Source organism: Cutaneotrichosporon oleaginosum, assembly GCF_008065305.1.
Source record: "Cutaneotrichosporon oleaginosum strain ATCC 20508 chromosome Unknown ATCC20508_contig04, whole genome shotgun sequence".
Taxonomy (NCBI): Eukaryota; Fungi; Basidiomycota; class Tremellomycetes; order Trichosporonales; family Trichosporonaceae; genus Cutaneotrichosporon; species Cutaneotrichosporon oleaginosum.
Window position 1 is genome coordinate 2231261 of NW_027072173.1, and position 17910 is coordinate 2249170.

Below are 17910 nucleotides of genomic sequence, written 5' to 3' on the forward strand. Positions count from 1 at the left end.
ATGAACCAAATACCACGCACCACGCGATTAGGTTAGCATACATCTCAATCGTTTGTCTCTCCCAGCTCCAGCAAGCACAATCTGAATGTTTACATGCCATCTATCAAGTTATCAACCACGTCGCCTCAAATGTTCTTTCACAGGTTGCCTCGCCCTCCCATCTACAATCGCCCAGACCGCCACTTAGAGCTCATCCGGCTCCGGCTCATCCAAGCCCGACGCGTCCGTGTACGGTGTGCCGGGGAACGCGGAGCGCGGCCCGCTCCCCTCGCTCGGCGTGTAGGGAATGCCCGGCGTGCTGGCAGCCGTGTACGGCGTCGGCATCGAGTCTCCGAAGTAGTGGTTGGCGATAGCGCGTGGCGTCTTCGGCGTCTTAGGCAGGCGGCAGTACTCGCCTGACCGGTGGATGAGCCATGCGATCAGACCCGTCCAGCCTGTCTGGTGGGAGGCACCGAGACCGCGGCCGTCGTCGCCGTGGAAGAACTCGAAGAAGTGCACGTAGTCGCGGAAGTAGGGGTCGCGGTCGAGCTTGTTGTCGCCGGCGTTGACGGCACGACGCCCGTCCTGGTCGCGGTTGAAGATGTGGATGATGCGGTGCTGGATTTCCTCCGCCACACCGGCCAGGTTCATGTAGTACCCACTTCCAGTGGGGCACTCGACCTGCAGGTCGTCGCCGTAGTACTGGTGGAAGCGCTGGAGGGACTCGATGAGGAGGAGGTTTGGTGCCAGCCAGATTGGGCCGCGCCAGTTCGAGTTGCCGCCGAACATGCCCGACTTGGAGTCGCCCGGCCAGTATCCCACGCCGTACTCGTGCCCGTCGACGTGCATCGAGAAGGGGTGGTTCTGATGGTACAACGAGAGCGAGCGAACGCCGTAATCGCTAAGGAACTCGTCCTCGTCCAACATCTTCTCTAGAATGCGCACGAGGCGATCCTTGTTAGCAAACGCCAGAAGCAGACGGTCACCACGACCACGCGCTTTCATTGACGCAAGGTTGCGCTGTGCAATGTCCGGGCGGTTCTCGACGAACCAGTCGAGGCGCTAATGTCAGCTCAATCATCGCACGTTGACTAGCTTACCTTGCGGAAGCTCGGGAACTTCTTCAGCACATGCGGCTCAAGAATAGCCGTCGCGTAAAGAGGCATGAGACCAACGAGCGAGCGCACAGGGATCTGCTGCGAGTGCCCGTTGCTCCATTGAATAGCGTCGTAGTAGAACCCGTCGTTGTCATTCCACAGTGACATCTCCTGGTCCTCGCTGCGGTACGTCATGGCATCCGCAATGAAGAGGAAGTGCTCAAAGAACTGTGTGTTAAATTAGGCTTCGGATCAGTCGGCTCACCTTGGACGCAATGTCCTCGTACGTAGGGTTGTGCAGTGCGAGCTCAAGTGCGATCATGAGCATCTGGACCTGGATGTCAGTCTAGCTGTGACACTAGTACGTACGCAGTACTGCCCCATCCACGCAGACGCGTCGGCCTGACGCAGGGTGCCGCCAGTCGGGAGGGGCTCGGAACGGTTGAAGGGTCCAATGTTGTCAAGGCCGAGGAAGCCGCCCTCGAAGACGTTGTTGCCCTCCGAGTCCTTGCGGTTCACCCACCACGTGAAGTTGAGGAGCAGCTTCTGGAACACGCGCTCAAGGAAGTCCAGGTCCCCGACGCCGCGCACCTGTCGCTCTATCTTGAAGACACGCAGCGTCGCCCACGCGTGAACGGGCGGGTTGACGTCTGAGAAGTTCCACTCGTACGCAGGCAACGCGCCGTCGGGCTTCATGTACCACTCACGCGTGAGAAGATCAAGCTGCTTCTTGGCGAAAGATGGGTCAACCATGGCGAGCGGGATGCAGTGGAACGCCGTGTCCCACGTTGCGAACCAAGGGTACTCCCACTTATCGGGCATGCTGAGAATGTCGTTGATGTACAGGTGGCGCCATTCACGATTGCGCACGTACTTGCGTTCGGGCGGTGGCTTGGGCTGTCCCGGGTCGCCATCAATCCACTCCTTTTGGATGAACTGGTAGTACTGCTTGGTCCACATCATACCGGCCAGGGCCTGGCGCATGATCGAGCGCAGGTCGTCGGGAAGCGGGCCGCGGCCGAGCCTCGAGTAGAACTCATCCGCCTCTACACGACGGTCCTCGATGTTGTCGTCAAACGCCTCCTCGTCGAGAATCGTAGGGTCCTCGGACGGCGAGTTGGGGGTCATCTTGAGACGCACAACCACGCATCCGCCATGGCCTGGGACGTTGTTGAAGGCGTAATGGGCGGCAGCCTTGGTGCCCTCCTTCTCGGGGTTGACAAACTTTTCGGCGGGATAGCAAGAAGGTGTTGTTGCGGCATTGATGTCGAGCCCGTCCACCTTCTCCGTGAGGCCGTTGACCGCCCCATTCTCCGTAGCCTGGTGCTGCTCGACTTTCGGACGGTGGCCGGGGATGACGTAGTCGTGGAAGGCATCCTTGTTGTACGGCGTGCGGTTCTTGCCCCCGTACAGACGCTCAAAGTTGGTGTCATTCTCAGTAAACAGGAGGTCAGGAATAACGGACGGGCCGTCAACGAGAACGACACCACCCTTGGTCGGCTGCGCTGGGCTGGGAGAAGGCGTGCAGTAGAGGCGGGTGACGCCAAGTGTCTCATGGGTAGCCTCGATAACACCAGCAGCGACCTGCTTCATCTGCGGCATGTCGTTGGGAAGCTCCTTGGGCCAGCTCCAGGTGTTGCGGAAGAAGAGCTGTGGGAGAAGGTGGAGGTCCGCGGCGTCTGGTCCGCGGTTGTACGCGGTGATGCGGATGGAGATCGAGTTGGGGTCCTCCTCGTCCTTGGCGTACTCGACGAACACGTCCCAGTAGCGGTCCTCATCGAGGATGCCAGTATCCTTGAGCTCGTACTCGGGCACCTCACGGGAGCGATTACTGTTCTCGTCCAATAGCTTCTGATACGGGTACTCGGCCTGGGGGTACTTGTAGAGGAACTTCATGTACGAGTGGGTCGGCGTCGAGTCGAGGTAATAGTAGAGCTCCTTGACGTCCTCGCCGTGGTTGCCCTGCTCGCCCGTGAGACCGTACAGACGCTCCTTGAGGATAGGGTCCTTTCCGTTCCACAGGGCGAGCGAAAAGCACAGGCGCTGGTGGTTATCAGAGATACCGCCAATGCCGTCCTCGCCCCAGCGGTACGCGCGAGACTTGGCCATCTCGAAGGGGAACGAGTTCCACGCGTCGCCGTTTGCGCTGTAGTCCTCGCGCACCGTACCCCACTGCCGCTCGGAGAGATACGGTCCCCAGCGCTTCCAGTGCACCTCGTACAGGTCGGCCTGATGGAGGCGGTGGTCCTCGACTGAGCGGTACCTAGAGCCGAGCTGCTGGATGAGCCGCTCGCGCAGCGGCTTCTTGTCGCGGGGAGTCTCTTCGCCAGAGGCCGGGCGCGCTGGGTGTCAGCTTCATGGTCTGGTAGAGAAGGCTGGGAGGAAGGCTTACGCGATGGCCCCGCAGCCACTGGCGTGTGCTCGTCCTTCTTCTCATCTCTCTCCGTCTTCTTGACTTTCGGCAGGCTGGGTCAACTCCGTCTCTCGTTAGGCTCTCACTTTTCTTTCTCGCGCTGGCCAGGTATGTCAATACGGAGCGGGGCCGCTCCTCCGCTCTCCCCAGTCTTTTCGGCCAGCTTGGTCTCTTCGGCAGCGACGGCCTCGGGAAGCTTGTGGATGTTTTTGTCGCCGAGCTTGGTCTCGGGATGGGCGGGGACGGGCGTCGCTGCGCCAGAACCGGAGCCGCTGTCGTCGTCTCTATCTCTGGGCGTCGGACTGGAAGACGCGTCCTTGTCGTCCTTTTTGCGGCCGGGGACTGGAATGTCAGACGGGACCGGGTTGGGAGATGACTCACGCGACGCAGCCTCCTTGACAGCGCCGAAGAGCTTGCTCTGAAGTCTCTTGGCGGTCATGGTGTGTGATGAAAAGTGAGATGAGAGAAGAGATGAAGTTGCAAGACGAGATGAAGAAAGGGGGAGATTGAAGAGATGGGGTCAGGGGGTGCGGCAAGTGTCATCGTCAGGCACCAATACATCGTCGTCATCTTCCATCTCTGCAGCATCAGCGGCGCTTGGTCTCCGACGACCCGGGTTAGTTGTGGGAATTGTGGGCCAATGCATCGCCGACGCCGAGGGCCGGCCCGGATCTCCAGTAAAACAGCTGATAAGCCTACACACGGCTGAGGGAGTCACCGCAGCATGCGGATTACGCACTCAGAATACACGAGTTGGGCGGACGAGCGGCCACGTGGTAAGCCGGGGACCCCGCTGAGGATTGAGGATCGAGCTCGATCATCGATCTCTTGATGCTGTCCTCTCGCTCGTCCATCCCCTGTCCTGGTCACTCACCATGCTCCCACCCCCTCCCCCCTCCCGAGCACCTCGAGGCGCGCCCACACATCCCGACGACGCCATCCGCTCGACGGACGACGACGCAGCCGTCTCGCGGATGTGAGTCAGCCCTCCGTCCAAGCTCACGCAGCTCGGCCGTGCAGCTCGGATACCTCGCGGACCCCTTCGCGTCGCTGGTGTACAAGCTCCCGAGCTTCGGGGGCGGGAGCGCGCGCAAAGCCCCGCTGATCAACGTGGGGACGCACCACCGCACCGCGGCGCTCGACGCCGTCGTCGACAGCTTCCTGGCGTCGGCGGGCGGCGAAGCGCAGATCATCTCGCTGGGCGCTGGCAGCGACACGCGTTTCTGGCGATTACACGTACGTGCTACCGCGTACCGACTAATGACAGAGCCGGGACGCGAGCATCGCGCGATACGTCGAAGTCGACTTTCCGCACCTCACGGCGCTGAAGGCGCAGCGCATCGCGCGGAACCGGCAGCTCAGCGCTGCGCTCGGCTCCACGTCTTCCCCATCTCCCTCCTCGCCCTACACGGTCTCGCACGGCGGCGCGGCCCTTACTGCCGCACAGTATGCGCTGGTCCCGTTGGACCTGCGGGCGCCCGGGGCGCTCGACGCCCTCACGCCGCTGCTCGACGCCTCGCGGCCCACGCTCCTCCTCGCCGAATGCGTGTTCTGCTACATGTCGGAAGAGGAGTCGCGGCGCGTCATCCAGTGGTTCGGGACGACGTTTGCGCACGCCGCCGCAGCAGTGTATGAGATGGTGGGGCTCGACGACGCGTTCGGGCGCGTCATGCACCGTAACCTCGCGCAGCGGAATCTCTCGTTGCCCGGCGCGGTGTTCGCGTCGCCTCAAGCCCAAGCGGATCGGTTTACGGACACGCGCCTCGGCGCGGGCGCGTTTACGCACGCCGGCGCTAAGAGCTTGTGGGACGTGCGCGGCGGCTTGCCACGCGCAGAGCTTGCGCGGTGAGTTTGCCGTGGGTAAGCTGACGCCAGTATCGGCAAGCTCGAGATTCTGGACGAGATCGAAGAGCTGCGGCTCGTGCTCTCGCACTATTGTGTCGCGTGGGCGAGCAAGGGCATCGACGGTGTGGGGTTAGTGTAGGACATGCATATAGCTAGAGATACTCCGCGACCACGACTGCGCACCCGAGCCCGAAGACAAAGAGGCACGCGTCGGCGTATGTCTGCCCCACGACGCCGAGATACTTGGACCCGAGGACGACGGCGCGCTGCACCGCCGGCGGGAGGATCGGGAGCGCGTTGGCGAGGAGAGGGTGCAGGCGCGCCTGCGGGCGGACGACGACAACACGGAGCGCAAGGAGCATGCACTCGAGCGTGGCGAAAGCGTAGAAAACGGGCTGGGTAAGCACAGTCCACTAGCAACTCACGAGATGCCCGAACGTCTTGGCCGCGAATCCTCCCGCGCGCCCGCCCAACCCCCGCCACCGCGCAGCCCACGAGCCCGCTTCTCCGCCTGCGCGCACGAGCTGCATCGTCGGCTCCCACCACACGACCACGAACAAGGTGAAGGCGACGACGGCCGCGGCGTGGATGAGGGGGAGGAGGCGCTGGGCGCGCGGCGCGGCGGGGGGCGCCATGCCCATGCCGGGCATCCCCATACCAGGCATTCCCATGCCCGGCATACCCATGGGCGGCATGCCGCCGCCCATGCCCTCCATGTTGCCCATCTGCGCCATGAGCGCCGCGAACGGGTCTTGGCCCGCGAACGGATCGCCGTCCCCCTGGCCCATCATCTGCATGAGCGCGTTCAGGTCCATGTTCGCGGGGTCGGCGGCCGCCGCGCGCGTGCCGGGTGTCGGGGTGCGGCCGGGGGTGGGGCGCGCCCAGCCGGGCTTGTCGGTGGGGCCGGGAGCCGAAGGCACCGATGAGGCGGGGGCAGAAGAGGCGGAGACGGACACGGGAGCTTGCGAGGGGGCGGGGGTGGAGGAGGGGGATTGAGAGGCGGTGGGGGCGGAGGGAGCGGAGGGCGTGGAGACGGAGGGGACGGATGCGGAGGGCGCGCTAGCGCCGTACAGCTTCGCGGCTTCGTCCCCGCGCGCGGTGTGCGCGAGGCGCTCGAGGCCCGCGTTTCCGCGGGCAAGGATCTTGGCTTTGCGCGCGGCGGCGCGGCGCTGGGCTTCCGTCTGGCTCATGGTGAGTGGAAGATTGGAAGTGGAATGTCGTGGATGAACGGACGTCATGTAGGTGTGTGCACGTGTATTTGGTCCCGCGTTGCCACCTAACTGCGTTGTTGATTGATCCAGTCTCCTCGTCCTCGTCCTGATTCTCGATCATCCTCGTCCCATCTTCGTCCTCATCCACTCGGACTCGTCTTTATCCATCCGGCCTGCACAGAGCGCTTTTCGGCAGCACTTCAGCCCCACTTCCCACTTCCGCTCACTCGTTCACTCGCTCACTCGCTCGCCCGCGCGCCAAATGTCCCGCTCAAAAGACATCCCCCATACACACCTCCCACCGGACGCGACGCGGCACTACCTCACCCGGCTCGTCGGCATAGCGCTCCAAAAGCGCGGCTTCGACGGCGCAGAAGCTGGTGCACTGGCTGAGATGGAGCGGCTACTGGAGCACCGTGAGTCTCCCCCCTCTCTTCTTTACCGCCGGCGTCGACTGACGCCAGACATCCAGCGCGTGTTTGCGGAGGCGGGCGCATACGCCGCGCACGCGGGGCGCGCGGTCCCGCATGCGCGGGACGCATATGAGTGTCTGGCGCAGCAGGGGTTGAAGCGGGCTGCGAAGCGGAAACGTCACCGTGAGTCATGAGCGCTGGCGCTGCCCGGACGTGGACTGAAAGCAGCTATTGCGATGCCGACGCGCGCCGAGTCGCCGGAACCTGTGCAGAGTGAGACACTCGCCACCCTCCCGGAAGGAGAGGATGTCAAGCCTAGCTTGCGTGCGTCGCCGGAGTATGCGTGGGACGGCGCACCGGGCTTGCCGGAGCCGTGGACGTACAAGCCTGATCCGGTGCCTCCGCCTGGCGCGCCGGCTGGTAAGGTCACCACTGGCGTGCTAGACTTCATCAAACTTACGGCGACGGAGCGTGGAGATATTCCCCCCGAACTGGGGTTGGTGGATTACCGGCGTGCGGATGGGCGCGAGGTGCGGCGGAAGTGGGGGGTCAAGGGTGTTGGAGCGTAGGCGGGAAGCTTGGCGTGTACCTCGCGAGCAGTTCACACAGTCATGTACATTATATTGTATTGCATCTACAAAAAGCGCGAAGAAGGGCACATGTCAGTCTTCAGTCGTCGTCGTCAGTCGTCATCGTCGTATGCCTCATCATCGTCATCCTCGTCGTCCTCGTCTCCACTGGAGCCCATGAACTCGTCTTCCACAACCTTGCGTCTGTCATCAGCTTACACTTCTTGCGCACAGCTTACCGCCGCTGTGTAGGTTGCAGAACACTCGCGTTCTTGGGCGGCGCGGTGGGCTTTACGATGGGCTGGGCTGATATCAGTGGCCCGCCTGCACCCCACTCACCGTCCTTACGCCCAGAGCTGCCGTTCTGCCGCTGGATCTGCGCTTTGAGGTTGGCATTGCGGTTCTGGAGCGAGGAAATCTCGGCCTGGAGTTAGGTTGGCGGGTGAAGGACGTACTTGCAGCGCCTCAATCTGTGCCTCATGTGCGCGTGTAGAGTCTGGTGTGAGTGAGTGTTAGTAGGAAGTGGCGGGCGATAAATTGAGGAGGCGACAACGCTCTCAAATCTCGAATACGACCTGGCAAGATCGGCACGGCCGTAACGAGTGGAAGACGGGATTGACTCACTCGCATCGGCCGTCGCAGGTCTGGCTTCCTTCATCTGTAGATATCAGCATGGTTGCGCTTGAACCCGTAGAGGTTACACCCACATTAAAAGCTGCAGCGAGTAGATCGCCCACGCAGCTGTCGCTGAGCTGCGCGGCGTCAAGGTACACGCCGACAGCACCTTTGGACAGATGGACAAGAAGCTGGAGTTAGTCACCGACCTCAGAGCAGAAAGGAGTTTGCTGGAGTTTCTCGGGACAAGGGCGCCCAAATCCTCTCCTCGTTCTTACACCACTCCGCACCCACCTTCAACCCCCCGTTGTCCCGGGTCTGCACACTCAGCATGCCAGCCAAAACACCATCCGCAATCTCGCGGGCTCGTTCCCCAGTACCCTGGTATCAGCATCTAATCTTTCCGCTCTCGGAAGCATATCATCCGCGCGCCTCTTCCACATCGTCCGCATGCCACACACCCACGAACCCCGAGCTCCATGCGCTCGACATCTAAGCGCGCTGCTATCTGGCAGATCCGGCGTATCTGGCCATCTACCATGCTGCCATCTGGTGATCTGTATCTGTGCCACACCCGCAAAGCCACATGCCTCACACCCTCATCGATCATGGGATGGGAGGGGGTTGACTCACGGCTTCACCGATGCCATTCCAAACCCGCGGAATTGGATGCCCGGGGCCCGCGGGAGTCCACATGCTGACTTGCCATAGAGTAGACGCGCGGGAGAGGACGAGGTAGCGTGTGCCATCCGGAGCATAGAGGAGCTGTTGGAGGTTGTCGAGGGCGACCATTGTTTATGGATGGAGAGATGGAGATGGAGAGATGGAGAGAGGAAGGTTGAGCGGATGACTGGACCGTCTGAGTGATCCAAGCAGAGCGGGATGGGCGGAAATGAGCGGGGATGGCCGAGCGGCAAGCAATAGGGCCCCGCGATTAATGTTCATTATCTATTCTAATTGGAGCCAAACAAGTATTAGTAAAAGTATTGCTTGATTACAACTGATTACTAATCGGTCGGCACATGCCGAAGCCAGAGGGCGGATAAGCGCGGCTAGCAAGAGACGCGCGACGTCACTCCCTCCCCTCCCCTCCCTCTCCATCTCATTGCCACCCTTCCTCCCTTGCTCCCCGTTGTCCGATGCACGCGCCGCGCGCCGCGTAGCCCTCGATGAGCATGTGATCATCCAGCGTTCTTTCGTTCACCATCTCTCTCTCTCTCTCTCTCTCTCTCTCTCGCTCTCTCCTCTCCACAACAGCGCGTATCTCTTCTTCATCATACTCACTACTCTTCCCACCTCATCATCCGCGCTCCCCCTCCGCTTCTAGCCTACAAGAGCCCATGGTGTTCCCCCTCTGCCCATCATGATCCGTCCACCTACCCTCCGTCCCCTCCGCCCCCTCCGCACCAGCGCGTCTCTCATGACCCGCTCTCTCGCCACCCTCGGCATCCGCCGCGAGGACCCTCGCCGCGTCTGGGAGCGCCGCACTCCTCTGACTCCCGAGGCAGTCGCCACATTGACTGACAAGGCCGCTGTCGAGGTCGAGTCTTGCTCTCGCCGCTGCTTCCCCGACTCTGCCTATGCCGCCGTACGTCTCCATTCGAGGTAGTCACTGACTGCCCAGGCTGGCGCCAAGATCGTCCCCAAGCTGTCCAAGGACGTCAATCTCGTGCTGGGCATCAAGGAGCCCCGCGTCGAGGATGTGCACGCCCTCATTGACTCTGACCCCTCAGTCAAGCGCACTTGGATGATGTTCAGCCACACTCACAAGGGACAGCCATACAACACCCCCCTCTTGTCCGCCTTTTTGCCTCCAAGCAAGGGGCAGACTCTCATTGACCACGAGCTTCTGACATCCCCCGGCAAGGACGGCAAGCTCCGTCGCGTCGCCGCATTTGGCTGGTTCGCAGGCGGTGAGTCGTCGGGAAGCGAGTAGGCTGACAAGCAGCTGTTGGTGCTGGCGAAGCTCTCTCTCTTACAGGGCAGGCTCTGCTTCGACGCGGAGTGTCGCACCCGCTTCTTGTGAGATGAATCTGACTTTCTAGAAGGCTAACAAGCAGCACCTTGCTAGGCCATACACCTACACTTCGCTCGACGAGTTCAAAGCGGCGCTAAAGCGTGCTGGTGATGCCGCTGAGCTTACGGCTCTCCGCAAAGCCAGCGACCCTTCCCTCTCACATGATGCCGAGGGTCCAGTGGTCATTGCTCTCACTGGGTGAGCCGATCTCCCAGCCCTGGAACTGACTGGAAGCGCAGGCAACGTCTCCACTGGCTCTCGCGACATGCTCGACGAGGCTGGCGTCCAATGGGTCGACTGGACGCAGCTTCCCAACCTCAAGCCTGGCCCCAAGGTTTGCCCATCCTTTTCTGCTCGAGCTCACGACAGATCTACGCCTGCGCTCTCCCTCCCTACTCGTACCTTCAGCGCAAGACGGACGGCGGCTACGACCGTATCGAGTACTATGCCAACCCCGACCTGTACGAGAGCACCTTCACTGAGCGAGTGAGTCTCAAAGCAGTTGCAATTCAGGCTTCGCGGAACTAATGGCAGATCGCCCCTTACATCACGACGCTCATCCACGGCGCTGGGTGGCAGGAGGGCTTCCCACGCATCATGACGAATGCCGACATGGAGCGCTACCTTGCGGAAGGAAAGGGCAAGCACAAGATGATCGCATTGCAGGATGTCACCTGCGACGTAGAGGGTGCCCTCGAGTTTATGAACCATTACACGACGATTGACGAGCCCGTGTTTGAGGGCCCAGGCGGCATTCTGATCGGCTCCACGGACGTTCTCCCCACCGAGCTGCGTGAGTAATCTCTCAATGATGACAGTCCTGATCCCAGCCGCCGACTCGTCCACCTACTTCTCTGGCAAGCTGTTGCCGTATGTTGAGCGCGCGGTCGATCGTGCAAACGGAAAGCCCGTGGTCAACGACGAGATCGACCAGACACTCAACAGGGCGCGCATTGTCGCCAACTCGGAGCTTCTGGAGAAGCACGAGTGGCTGCAGGAGAATGTTGACAAGTGGCGCGCAACGCAATCGGTTGGCCTTTTGCCACAGAAGAAGAGAGTGCTCCTCCTTGGATCAGGCCTTGTTGCCGGTCCAGCTGTAGAGGCGTTCCTCAAGCGTCCAGATGTGCAGCTTGTCATCGGTGAGTTTTGGACGTCTCCAATGAGTACTTTAGCTGACAGCAGCGAGCAACAACCTTGCCGAAGCCGAGGCGCTCGCACGCAACCGGCGAAATGTGTCGACACGTTCGCTTGACGTGTCGGACGACGCCGCGCTCGGCGAAACCGTCGCAGGCGCCGATGTTATTGTCAGGTAGGTCGACCACGGTGGTCGCGTGCAAGTTCAGCTACTAACTACAGTCTGCTCCCCGCGCCAATGCACGTTCAGGTCGCGCGCCACTGCATCACCCATGGACGACACCTCGTCACGGCGTCCTATGTCAGCCCAGAGATGAAGGAGCTCGACGCTGAAGCGAAGGCGAAGGATGTCCTTCTCCTCGGCGAGTGCGGCCTCGACCCTGGAATCGACAGCATGGCTGCCATGCGTATTATGGAGCGCGTTCACAAGGAGGGCAAGAAGGTCGTGTCTTTCGTCTCGTGGTGCGGTGGCCTCCCAGAGGCATCCGCATCTAACGTTCCTCTGGCGTACAAATTCTCATGGTCGCCAAAGGCGGTGCTCACGGCCGCGCTAAACAACGCCGAGTTCAAGCTCAACGGGGAGATGCGCAAGGTCGCCGGCCAGGACCTGTTGCGCGAGCACTTCCCGAACGTCAAGCTGTGGCGCGGATTGGCACTGGAGGGTCTGGCGAACCGCGACTCGTTGCCATACGCAGAGAAGTATGGGCTCGGCTCCATCCAGGACCTGCGTGACTGTTTCCGTGGCACTCTGCGGTACCAGGGCTTTGCGCACCTCATGGACGGGTTCCGCACTCTGGGGCTGTTGGGCCAGGAGAAGGTGGAGGCAGCGGGGAGCTGGCCCGGATTCCTGGCTGCGTCGATGAGCCAGGCACTCGGGCGCGAGGTGAAGGAGGAGAACCTCCTCGCCGAGGTAGAGCAGGCAACGGGGGCAGACGCTGAGCTGGTCGAGGCGCTGCAGTACTTTTCGCTCTTGCCAGGCTCATCTTTGGGCGCACCCGCGCCCCCTGCCCTCCCGAAGCAGCCGCAGGCGCCGATCGACACCTTCGCGTCCCTTCTTTCCAAGAAGCTCGCGTATGCATCCGACGAGCGCGACGCTGTACTCCTGCACCACGCGTTCAAGATCGTGCCGGCAGACAGCGGGGGCGTAGGCGAGCAGACCGTGACCGCGTCTCTGCTGTGCACGGGCGACGAGCGCGCATCCGCCATGGCCACGACGGTGGGGTGCACCCTCGCGTTCGCGGCGCTGCGCGTTGCCGACGGACAGGTGCAGGTCCGCGGCGTGACCGGCCCATACACGAAGGACGTCTGGGCCGGCGTGCTCGACGAGCTCGAGCGCATTGGCGTCAAAGTCAAGGAGACGTGGTCGTAGCCCTAGCCATATCATAACATTGTATGAACCTGTAATGGAGCGGGGGGACGGCGCCGATTGTGCGTCTACTCGGCACGATCTCGGCGGAATATGCGGCGCGCTGCCCGGACCCCGTGGGCCTCCAATCAAGCTTTACCGTTCTACCTTCGGCAGTCACTGGTCAATGCGTACGGGCTGTCTTTAGTCTGTAGCTGAGGACGGATGGGGGATCGATCGGGGAACTCCCGAGATCTGAGACTGCCATGGCGAAAATCCGAGGATGAGGCGCGATGCCAAGTCCGCTGCCGCCGAGATCTGTGGAATGGAGTTGGGTGCGTGCCTCCGGCCATGTCGGCCAACTATGTGGCAAATCGCTGCAACGTCCGTTCACTGGCTCCGGCGGAAACTGCCATACCCAGACTGAACAGGAGGCTTGCAGCGGTGACGGGGTGGCCGGGCGACTGAGGTGGTCAGTGGGCACGGCGGAAGCTGCGATATGCACCTCACAGAACTATGGAAGGTTCGGCGCACGGCCCGCCTCACCAGCACCTGACTTTCTGTCTTGCAACTCGCAGCCCTCACCCAGCCGCGGCTGCAATGCAGCATGCACTCCCACTGATCCAGTCCGCTCTACACACAGGATCCATGCATGCATGTCTCAACTTTCCGTCACTGTGCGCGATATGTGGGGGAGGCCAGCGCCGAGCACGTCACGTGGCATGGTCAGGCACAATCGGGGCGATCGCCGTCGGCGACCACGCCGATCTCAACTTGGCCACCCTCCAATGTCTCCCATCCGAGCCACAAAGCAGCCAGCCTCACCGATACCGATACCCATCCCCAGACGACTTGCAGCTCAAACCCGGCCGTTATAACTTGCCTCATCGCATAACTCACCAGTGACCGCCATCCCCTCCGCACCCACCTCCGCACCAACCTCCGCAACCCCCCTCCTCGCCCCCCACCCATGTCTCGCGCAGCTACCCCTCCCATCCCCGGCTCGCCGACGCCGACGCGCCCGCAGCTCATCCTCTGCGCCGACGGCGGCGGAAGCAAGGTCATGGTCGTCGTGCGCTCCGACGACGGCCGCGAAGTGCGCGGCACCGCGGGGCCGTGCAATGTGTGAGGCCCCCAAGCACTCAGCGCAGATCGCTGACTTCAGCCAATCCATCGGGCACATCACCGCCGCCGACCGTATCCTCGAAGCGACGTACCGCGCGCTCGCGCAGCTGCCGGCCTCGCACCTCCCCGAGGGCTTCGCGATCGCGTCGCCCTCGCCATCAGCTATTCCTGCGGGCGTGCGCAGCCGCATGGGCTCGCCCACGCCGAGTGGATACAACACACCGCGGGCCAAATGGGCGTCGTTGGCTGAGCCACTGTTCCAGCACTGCTGGATCGCGTTGGCGGGCATGACGACGCCGGCGAATGCGACGGCGTTTATCCCCTTCGTCTCGGCAGTACTGTGCACTGCGCCGGAGCGCATCTCCATGACTAACGGTGAGTTGCAGCTCTGCCGCTTGCTCGCGCTAACCCCAGACGTCAACCTCCTCGCCGCGCCCGCCCTCCACCTCTCTGGCATCGACCACTGTGTGGCGATCGTGTGCGGCACAGGCACGATCGGGCGCACGATCCGCATCCAAGAGCACGCAGCGCACCTGCCGCCATCGCCGCCGGTCGACGGCGCGCCGGAGCGGAAGCGTCGCGGGCTGCCGCTGGCGGACGTAGGCGTCTCGCGCGGCTGGGGATACATGCTCTGCGACGAAGGGAGCGCCTTCTGGATCGGACGGTTGGCGATCCGCGAGCTCCTAGGCCAATGGGACCGCGAGCAATGCGCGGGTATCTACAGCTCGCCCGTGCCCCCGCGCCTGCCGCTGCACACCGACCTGCTGTCGTACTTCGAGGTCGAGGACCCGACTGAGCTTATCGGCATCGTCGCGCTCATGACCGACTTCGTGGACGGCCTGACGATCGGCGAAGCGAGCTCCAAGCGGAACGCGTACCTCGCCGGCGCGGCGCGGCACGTCTTCAAATGGGCGTTTCCGGCGGACTCGGGCGTCGCGCTCGACTCGGAGCTCGCGCAGCGCTCGCACGAAGTCGCGCTCAGCATCGCAAAGTTCGCGATGGACTCGCTCGTCAAGCTCGCCATCGAGTGTCTCGGGGACGGCACGGTCGTGCGCCCCGAAAACACCGCGGTCACGCTTGGCGGCGGACTTATGAACTCGCCGGGATACCGCGAGCTCCTTCTCGAAGGGCTGAAGGAGCGCGGCGTCGTTTTCCGCGACGTCTTGCTCGTCGACGACGCCGCGGGCGAGGGCGCGAAGGCCCTCGCGACGGTCACGTTCAAGTGACCGTGGTCCCACTGAAGAGCGAATGGTGGACCCGCGGGCAAGTCCGCGGCCAGCGGCACGGCGCGCGGGCCGAGCGGCCAAGCATAGACATAGGAACGACATCTGTAAACCATGCATTGTAACAGGGTATTTGCGAGAATTATGCGTGGTCCGCATGGGCGCTCACTCCGCCGGCGAGGAGGAGAACACGCCGGACTTTCCTTCGGCGTAAGCGCCGCAGTCACGTGGGACGCTCACGTGGCGAACCAAACAGGAAAACGGGCCGAACTGAACACCAGACAGCAGTGCGGTATCCCATCTTGACGTCGACCAAGCCCAAGCCTCTGCGCCGCCAATAAATTCTGTGAGGCAGCTGCAAGCTGCAAGCTACCCGATGCAATGAGCTCCAACCCCGCCATTACACCTTGCGGCGGCGTAACGCGGCGCTCGGAACGCCTCCGCATTCCGCAGCTCGATACGAGGCGTGCCTAACCTCCACCCCGCATGTCCACCCCTACAGTGCCTTCAGCCCCGACTGTTGTCTCACATTCTCACAGTTCTCCAGCCGCGCATGCTCGACAGCATCAGCTGACACTCCGCAATGTGGGCAGTCGTATCGAGCGCTATCTATGCTGCATATAAGCCGGTCCCAGTCTCGTCTCCTCCGTCCCATCCACCATGTCCTCCAAGCCGCGTATCCTTTGCGCGTAAGTTTGTCCCCTCGCCCCGCTCACGCAGTTTTGGCGTCGACGTCGATGCTGTCGCCGGCTGGCTCGGCTCGTACGGCGGCGAAGACAGTGCGAGCGATATCTCGCGCGGCCTCTTCGCGGGCGAGGTCGGCTCGCTCCGCCTCCTCCGCCTCTTTGATAAGTTTAACATGAAGACGACGTGGTTCATCCCCGGCCACAGCCTCGACACGTTCCCCGAGCAGATGGCCAAGGTGCGCGACGCGGGGCACGAGATGTGAGTGGAGACGAATGAGGGAGAGGATGGGGGAGGGATGTGCGGGGTGCTGGCCTGTACGCGCGCTTACATCAGCGGCCTTCATGGATACTCGCACGAGAACCCCACGTCCCTCTCGCTCGAGCAGCAGAAGGTTATTCTCGATCACACGTATGACCAGATCACGAAGTTCTGGGGCAAGCCGCCCCTCGGGTCCGTCGCGCCGTGGTGGGAGGTTAGCAAGGAGGGGGCTGAGCTGCTCCTTGAGAAGGGGCTCCTCTACGGTGAGTCAATGGAGACGCAGGCAGCGTCCATGCTTCCCAGCGCTTCCTACCCTCTTCTGAGCAGCCACGTGAGCCTCCGGAATGTGCCTGACACCAGACCATTCCTCAATGCACCGAGACAGTCAGCCATACTATCTCCGCATCGGAGACACCTGGAAGAAGATCGACTACGACAAGCATCCCAGCACTTGGATGGAGCCGCTGCAGCGCGGCGAGACGACGGGCCTGCCTTGCATACCTGTCTCATGGGAGTTGGACGACCTGCCTCCTATGATGTTTATGAAGGGCGCGGCGAACTCTCACGGCTTCGTCGACGTCCGCTCGATCGAGTCAAAGTGGAAGGACCACTTCACGTACCTGTACGAGAATGAGCGCGACACGGGCTTCTGCCTCCCGCTCACCGTGCACCCCGACGTATCTGGCCGTCCGCACGTACTCAAGATGCTCGAGCGCTTCATCGAGTGGGTCAACGGGCACGAAGGCGTCGAGTGGGTCACGTACGCCGAGATTGCCGAGGACTTCCTCAGGCGGAACCCTCCGCCGAAGGGGGCGCGCATGCCCAAGGGATCCAAGACGCCGGCTTAACTTGTTTGTAGTAAGAAGATGGCTCAGGACGAATGCGAGCGCCGTAGACCCGTTGGGAGCATATGCTTTGCGGACGTAGCATGTCGACGGCATAAAAGTGGCGACCCCGCGGAATGTCAAGTTACCGATGATTATGATTTCCGCAGCGGTGAATTGATTTGATTCCCGAAGCAGCGCCAATCGGTCGCGTCGAGGTACATTCTGTGCGCACTCTTTTCTCGGCTGGCCCAAGTGCTCATTCGTGAGAGTGCATGCGTGAGCAGATGCAGAGCGTCCACGTCAGTTGTGTCATTGCAGAACATTACCCGCGGGTTCATATCCAGAGGGCGTCAGCGTTGTGGTCATCGCAAGAGATGGTCGCCGTGGGCTTATCTCCCAACTTCGATGTTAAGGCAAACAAGTGCCCTTCACGTCTGATCGCCAATCGGTCGACTGCGACCCCCTCTCGCTAGAGTAGTTGCCTTGGATTTCGTACCCGAATGATGTGATGGCCCGATCTAAATGCTTCAACCGGTACACAAGAGGCACAATAATAAGCCTAATGGCCCTAACAGCAGTTCTACTTGAGCTAGATCTCGGGTCCGGGCCATCACAAATGTTGATGAGAGATCGATTCATTGACGGGACCGAAATGACATTCAGCGAGAGTCTTGAGCGACCCACATCGTTCTACACAGGTCAGCCCATACAGGTTACTCCTCAGGACCGAGGCTCCAACCCCCCGCCCCACCCCGATCTGTGCATTATCTCGATACCTCATTACCGGGATACATCAGGGGAGTCGCCCCTTCAGACTTAGCCGTGATTGTCGTTATCTCTATTGTAATGCTGGTACATATGTTCCGTTGTAGAGTTCTGTACATTTGGATCGGCGCTCTGCCGATATCCGTCCGCTCGCCGCCACTCAACCTACGTCGACGTTAGCTGACCCGCGACAGGTGAACGCCTGCACTCTAGAGTCCCGTGTAAGAAGCTACGACGTTGGCGCGAGCAACGTGAGCGAGACTTGTCAGGTCAACCACCCTTCGACCTTGCAACCTCTTGTCAGTCAATTGTCTTGCCTGACAATCTGTCAACCACTCTGGCCTCCATCCATAGTCTCCTATATAGACATACAGCTCCACCGATCAC

General features: G+C 61.8%; 8 protein-coding genes across 8 annotated transcripts; 5 read left to right on the forward strand and 3 right to left on the reverse strand.

Moving 5' to 3' along the window:
* Positions 1-183: 183 nt before the first annotated feature.
* On the reverse strand, positions 184-3928 carry COLE_05312 (uncharacterized protein; the record flags this gene model as incomplete). Its single annotated transcript, XM_018423846.2, has 7 exons — positions 184-1041; positions 1080-1304; positions 1342-1410; positions 1446-3418; positions 3469-3542; positions 3576-3831; positions 3871-3928. 7 exons carry the CDS (start codon positions 3926-3928, stop codon positions 184-186), a joined length of 3513 nt encoding a protein of 1170 aa, XP_018277032.2.
* A 392-nt stretch (positions 3929-4320) lies between these two features.
* Positions 4321-5338, forward strand: COLE_05313 (uncharacterized protein; the record flags this gene model as incomplete). Its single annotated transcript, XM_018423845.2, has 2 exons — positions 4321-4725; positions 4757-5338. 2 exons carry the CDS (start codon positions 4321-4323, stop codon positions 5336-5338), a joined length of 987 nt encoding a protein of 328 aa, XP_018277031.1.
* Positions 5339-5486: 148 nt separating this feature from the next.
* Positions 5487-6524, reverse strand: COLE_05314 (uncharacterized protein; the record flags this gene model as incomplete). Its single annotated transcript, XM_018426864.1, has 2 exons — positions 5487-5729; positions 5760-6524. The coding sequence occupies 2 exons, from the start codon at positions 6522-6524 to the stop codon at positions 5487-5489; spliced, it is 1008 nt and encodes a 335-aa protein (XP_018277030.1).
* A 283-nt stretch (positions 6525-6807) lies between these two features.
* COLE_05315 (uncharacterized protein) lies at positions 6808-7527 on the forward strand (the record flags this gene model as incomplete). Its single annotated transcript, XM_018423844.2, has 3 exons — positions 6808-6961; positions 7010-7141; positions 7187-7527. The coding sequence occupies 3 exons, from the start codon at positions 6808-6810 to the stop codon at positions 7525-7527; spliced, it is 627 nt and encodes a 208-aa protein (XP_018277029.1).
* A 113-nt stretch (positions 7528-7640) lies between these two features.
* On the reverse strand, positions 7641-8934 carry COLE_05316 (uncharacterized protein; the record flags this gene model as incomplete). The annotated part of the gene is made up of 8 exons (XM_018423843.2): positions 7641-7731; positions 7767-7833; positions 7867-7951; positions 7983-8023; positions 8152-8185; positions 8235-8333; positions 8437-8523; positions 8776-8934. The coding sequence occupies 8 exons, from the start codon at positions 8932-8934 to the stop codon at positions 7641-7643; spliced, it is 663 nt and encodes a 220-aa protein (XP_018277028.1).
* A 571-nt stretch (positions 8935-9505) lies between these two features.
* On the forward strand, positions 9506-12662 carry COLE_05317 (uncharacterized protein; the record flags this gene model as incomplete). The annotated part of the gene is made up of 10 exons (XM_018423842.2): positions 9506-9730; positions 9767-10055; positions 10091-10164; positions 10203-10357; positions 10394-10493; positions 10529-10645; positions 10694-10952; positions 10990-11298; positions 11342-11468; positions 11516-12662. 10 exons carry the CDS (start codon positions 9506-9508, stop codon positions 12660-12662), a joined length of 2802 nt encoding a protein of 933 aa, XP_018277027.1.
* Positions 12663-13608: 946 nt separating this feature from the next.
* COLE_05318 (uncharacterized protein) lies at positions 13609-14989 on the forward strand (the record flags this gene model as incomplete). The annotated part of the gene is made up of 3 exons (XM_018423841.2): positions 13609-13763; positions 13804-14138; positions 14178-14989. The coding sequence occupies 3 exons, from the start codon at positions 13609-13611 to the stop codon at positions 14987-14989; spliced, it is 1302 nt and encodes a 433-aa protein (XP_018277026.1).
* A 657-nt stretch (positions 14990-15646) lies between these two features.
* On the forward strand, positions 15647-16779 carry COLE_05319 (uncharacterized protein; the record flags this gene model as incomplete). The annotated part of the gene is made up of 4 exons (XM_018426863.2): positions 15647-15675; positions 15707-15931; positions 16007-16194; positions 16292-16779. The coding sequence occupies 4 exons, from the start codon at positions 15647-15649 to the stop codon at positions 16777-16779; spliced, it is 930 nt and encodes a 309-aa protein (XP_018277025.1).
* Between the last annotated feature and the right edge of the window lie 1131 nt (positions 16780-17910).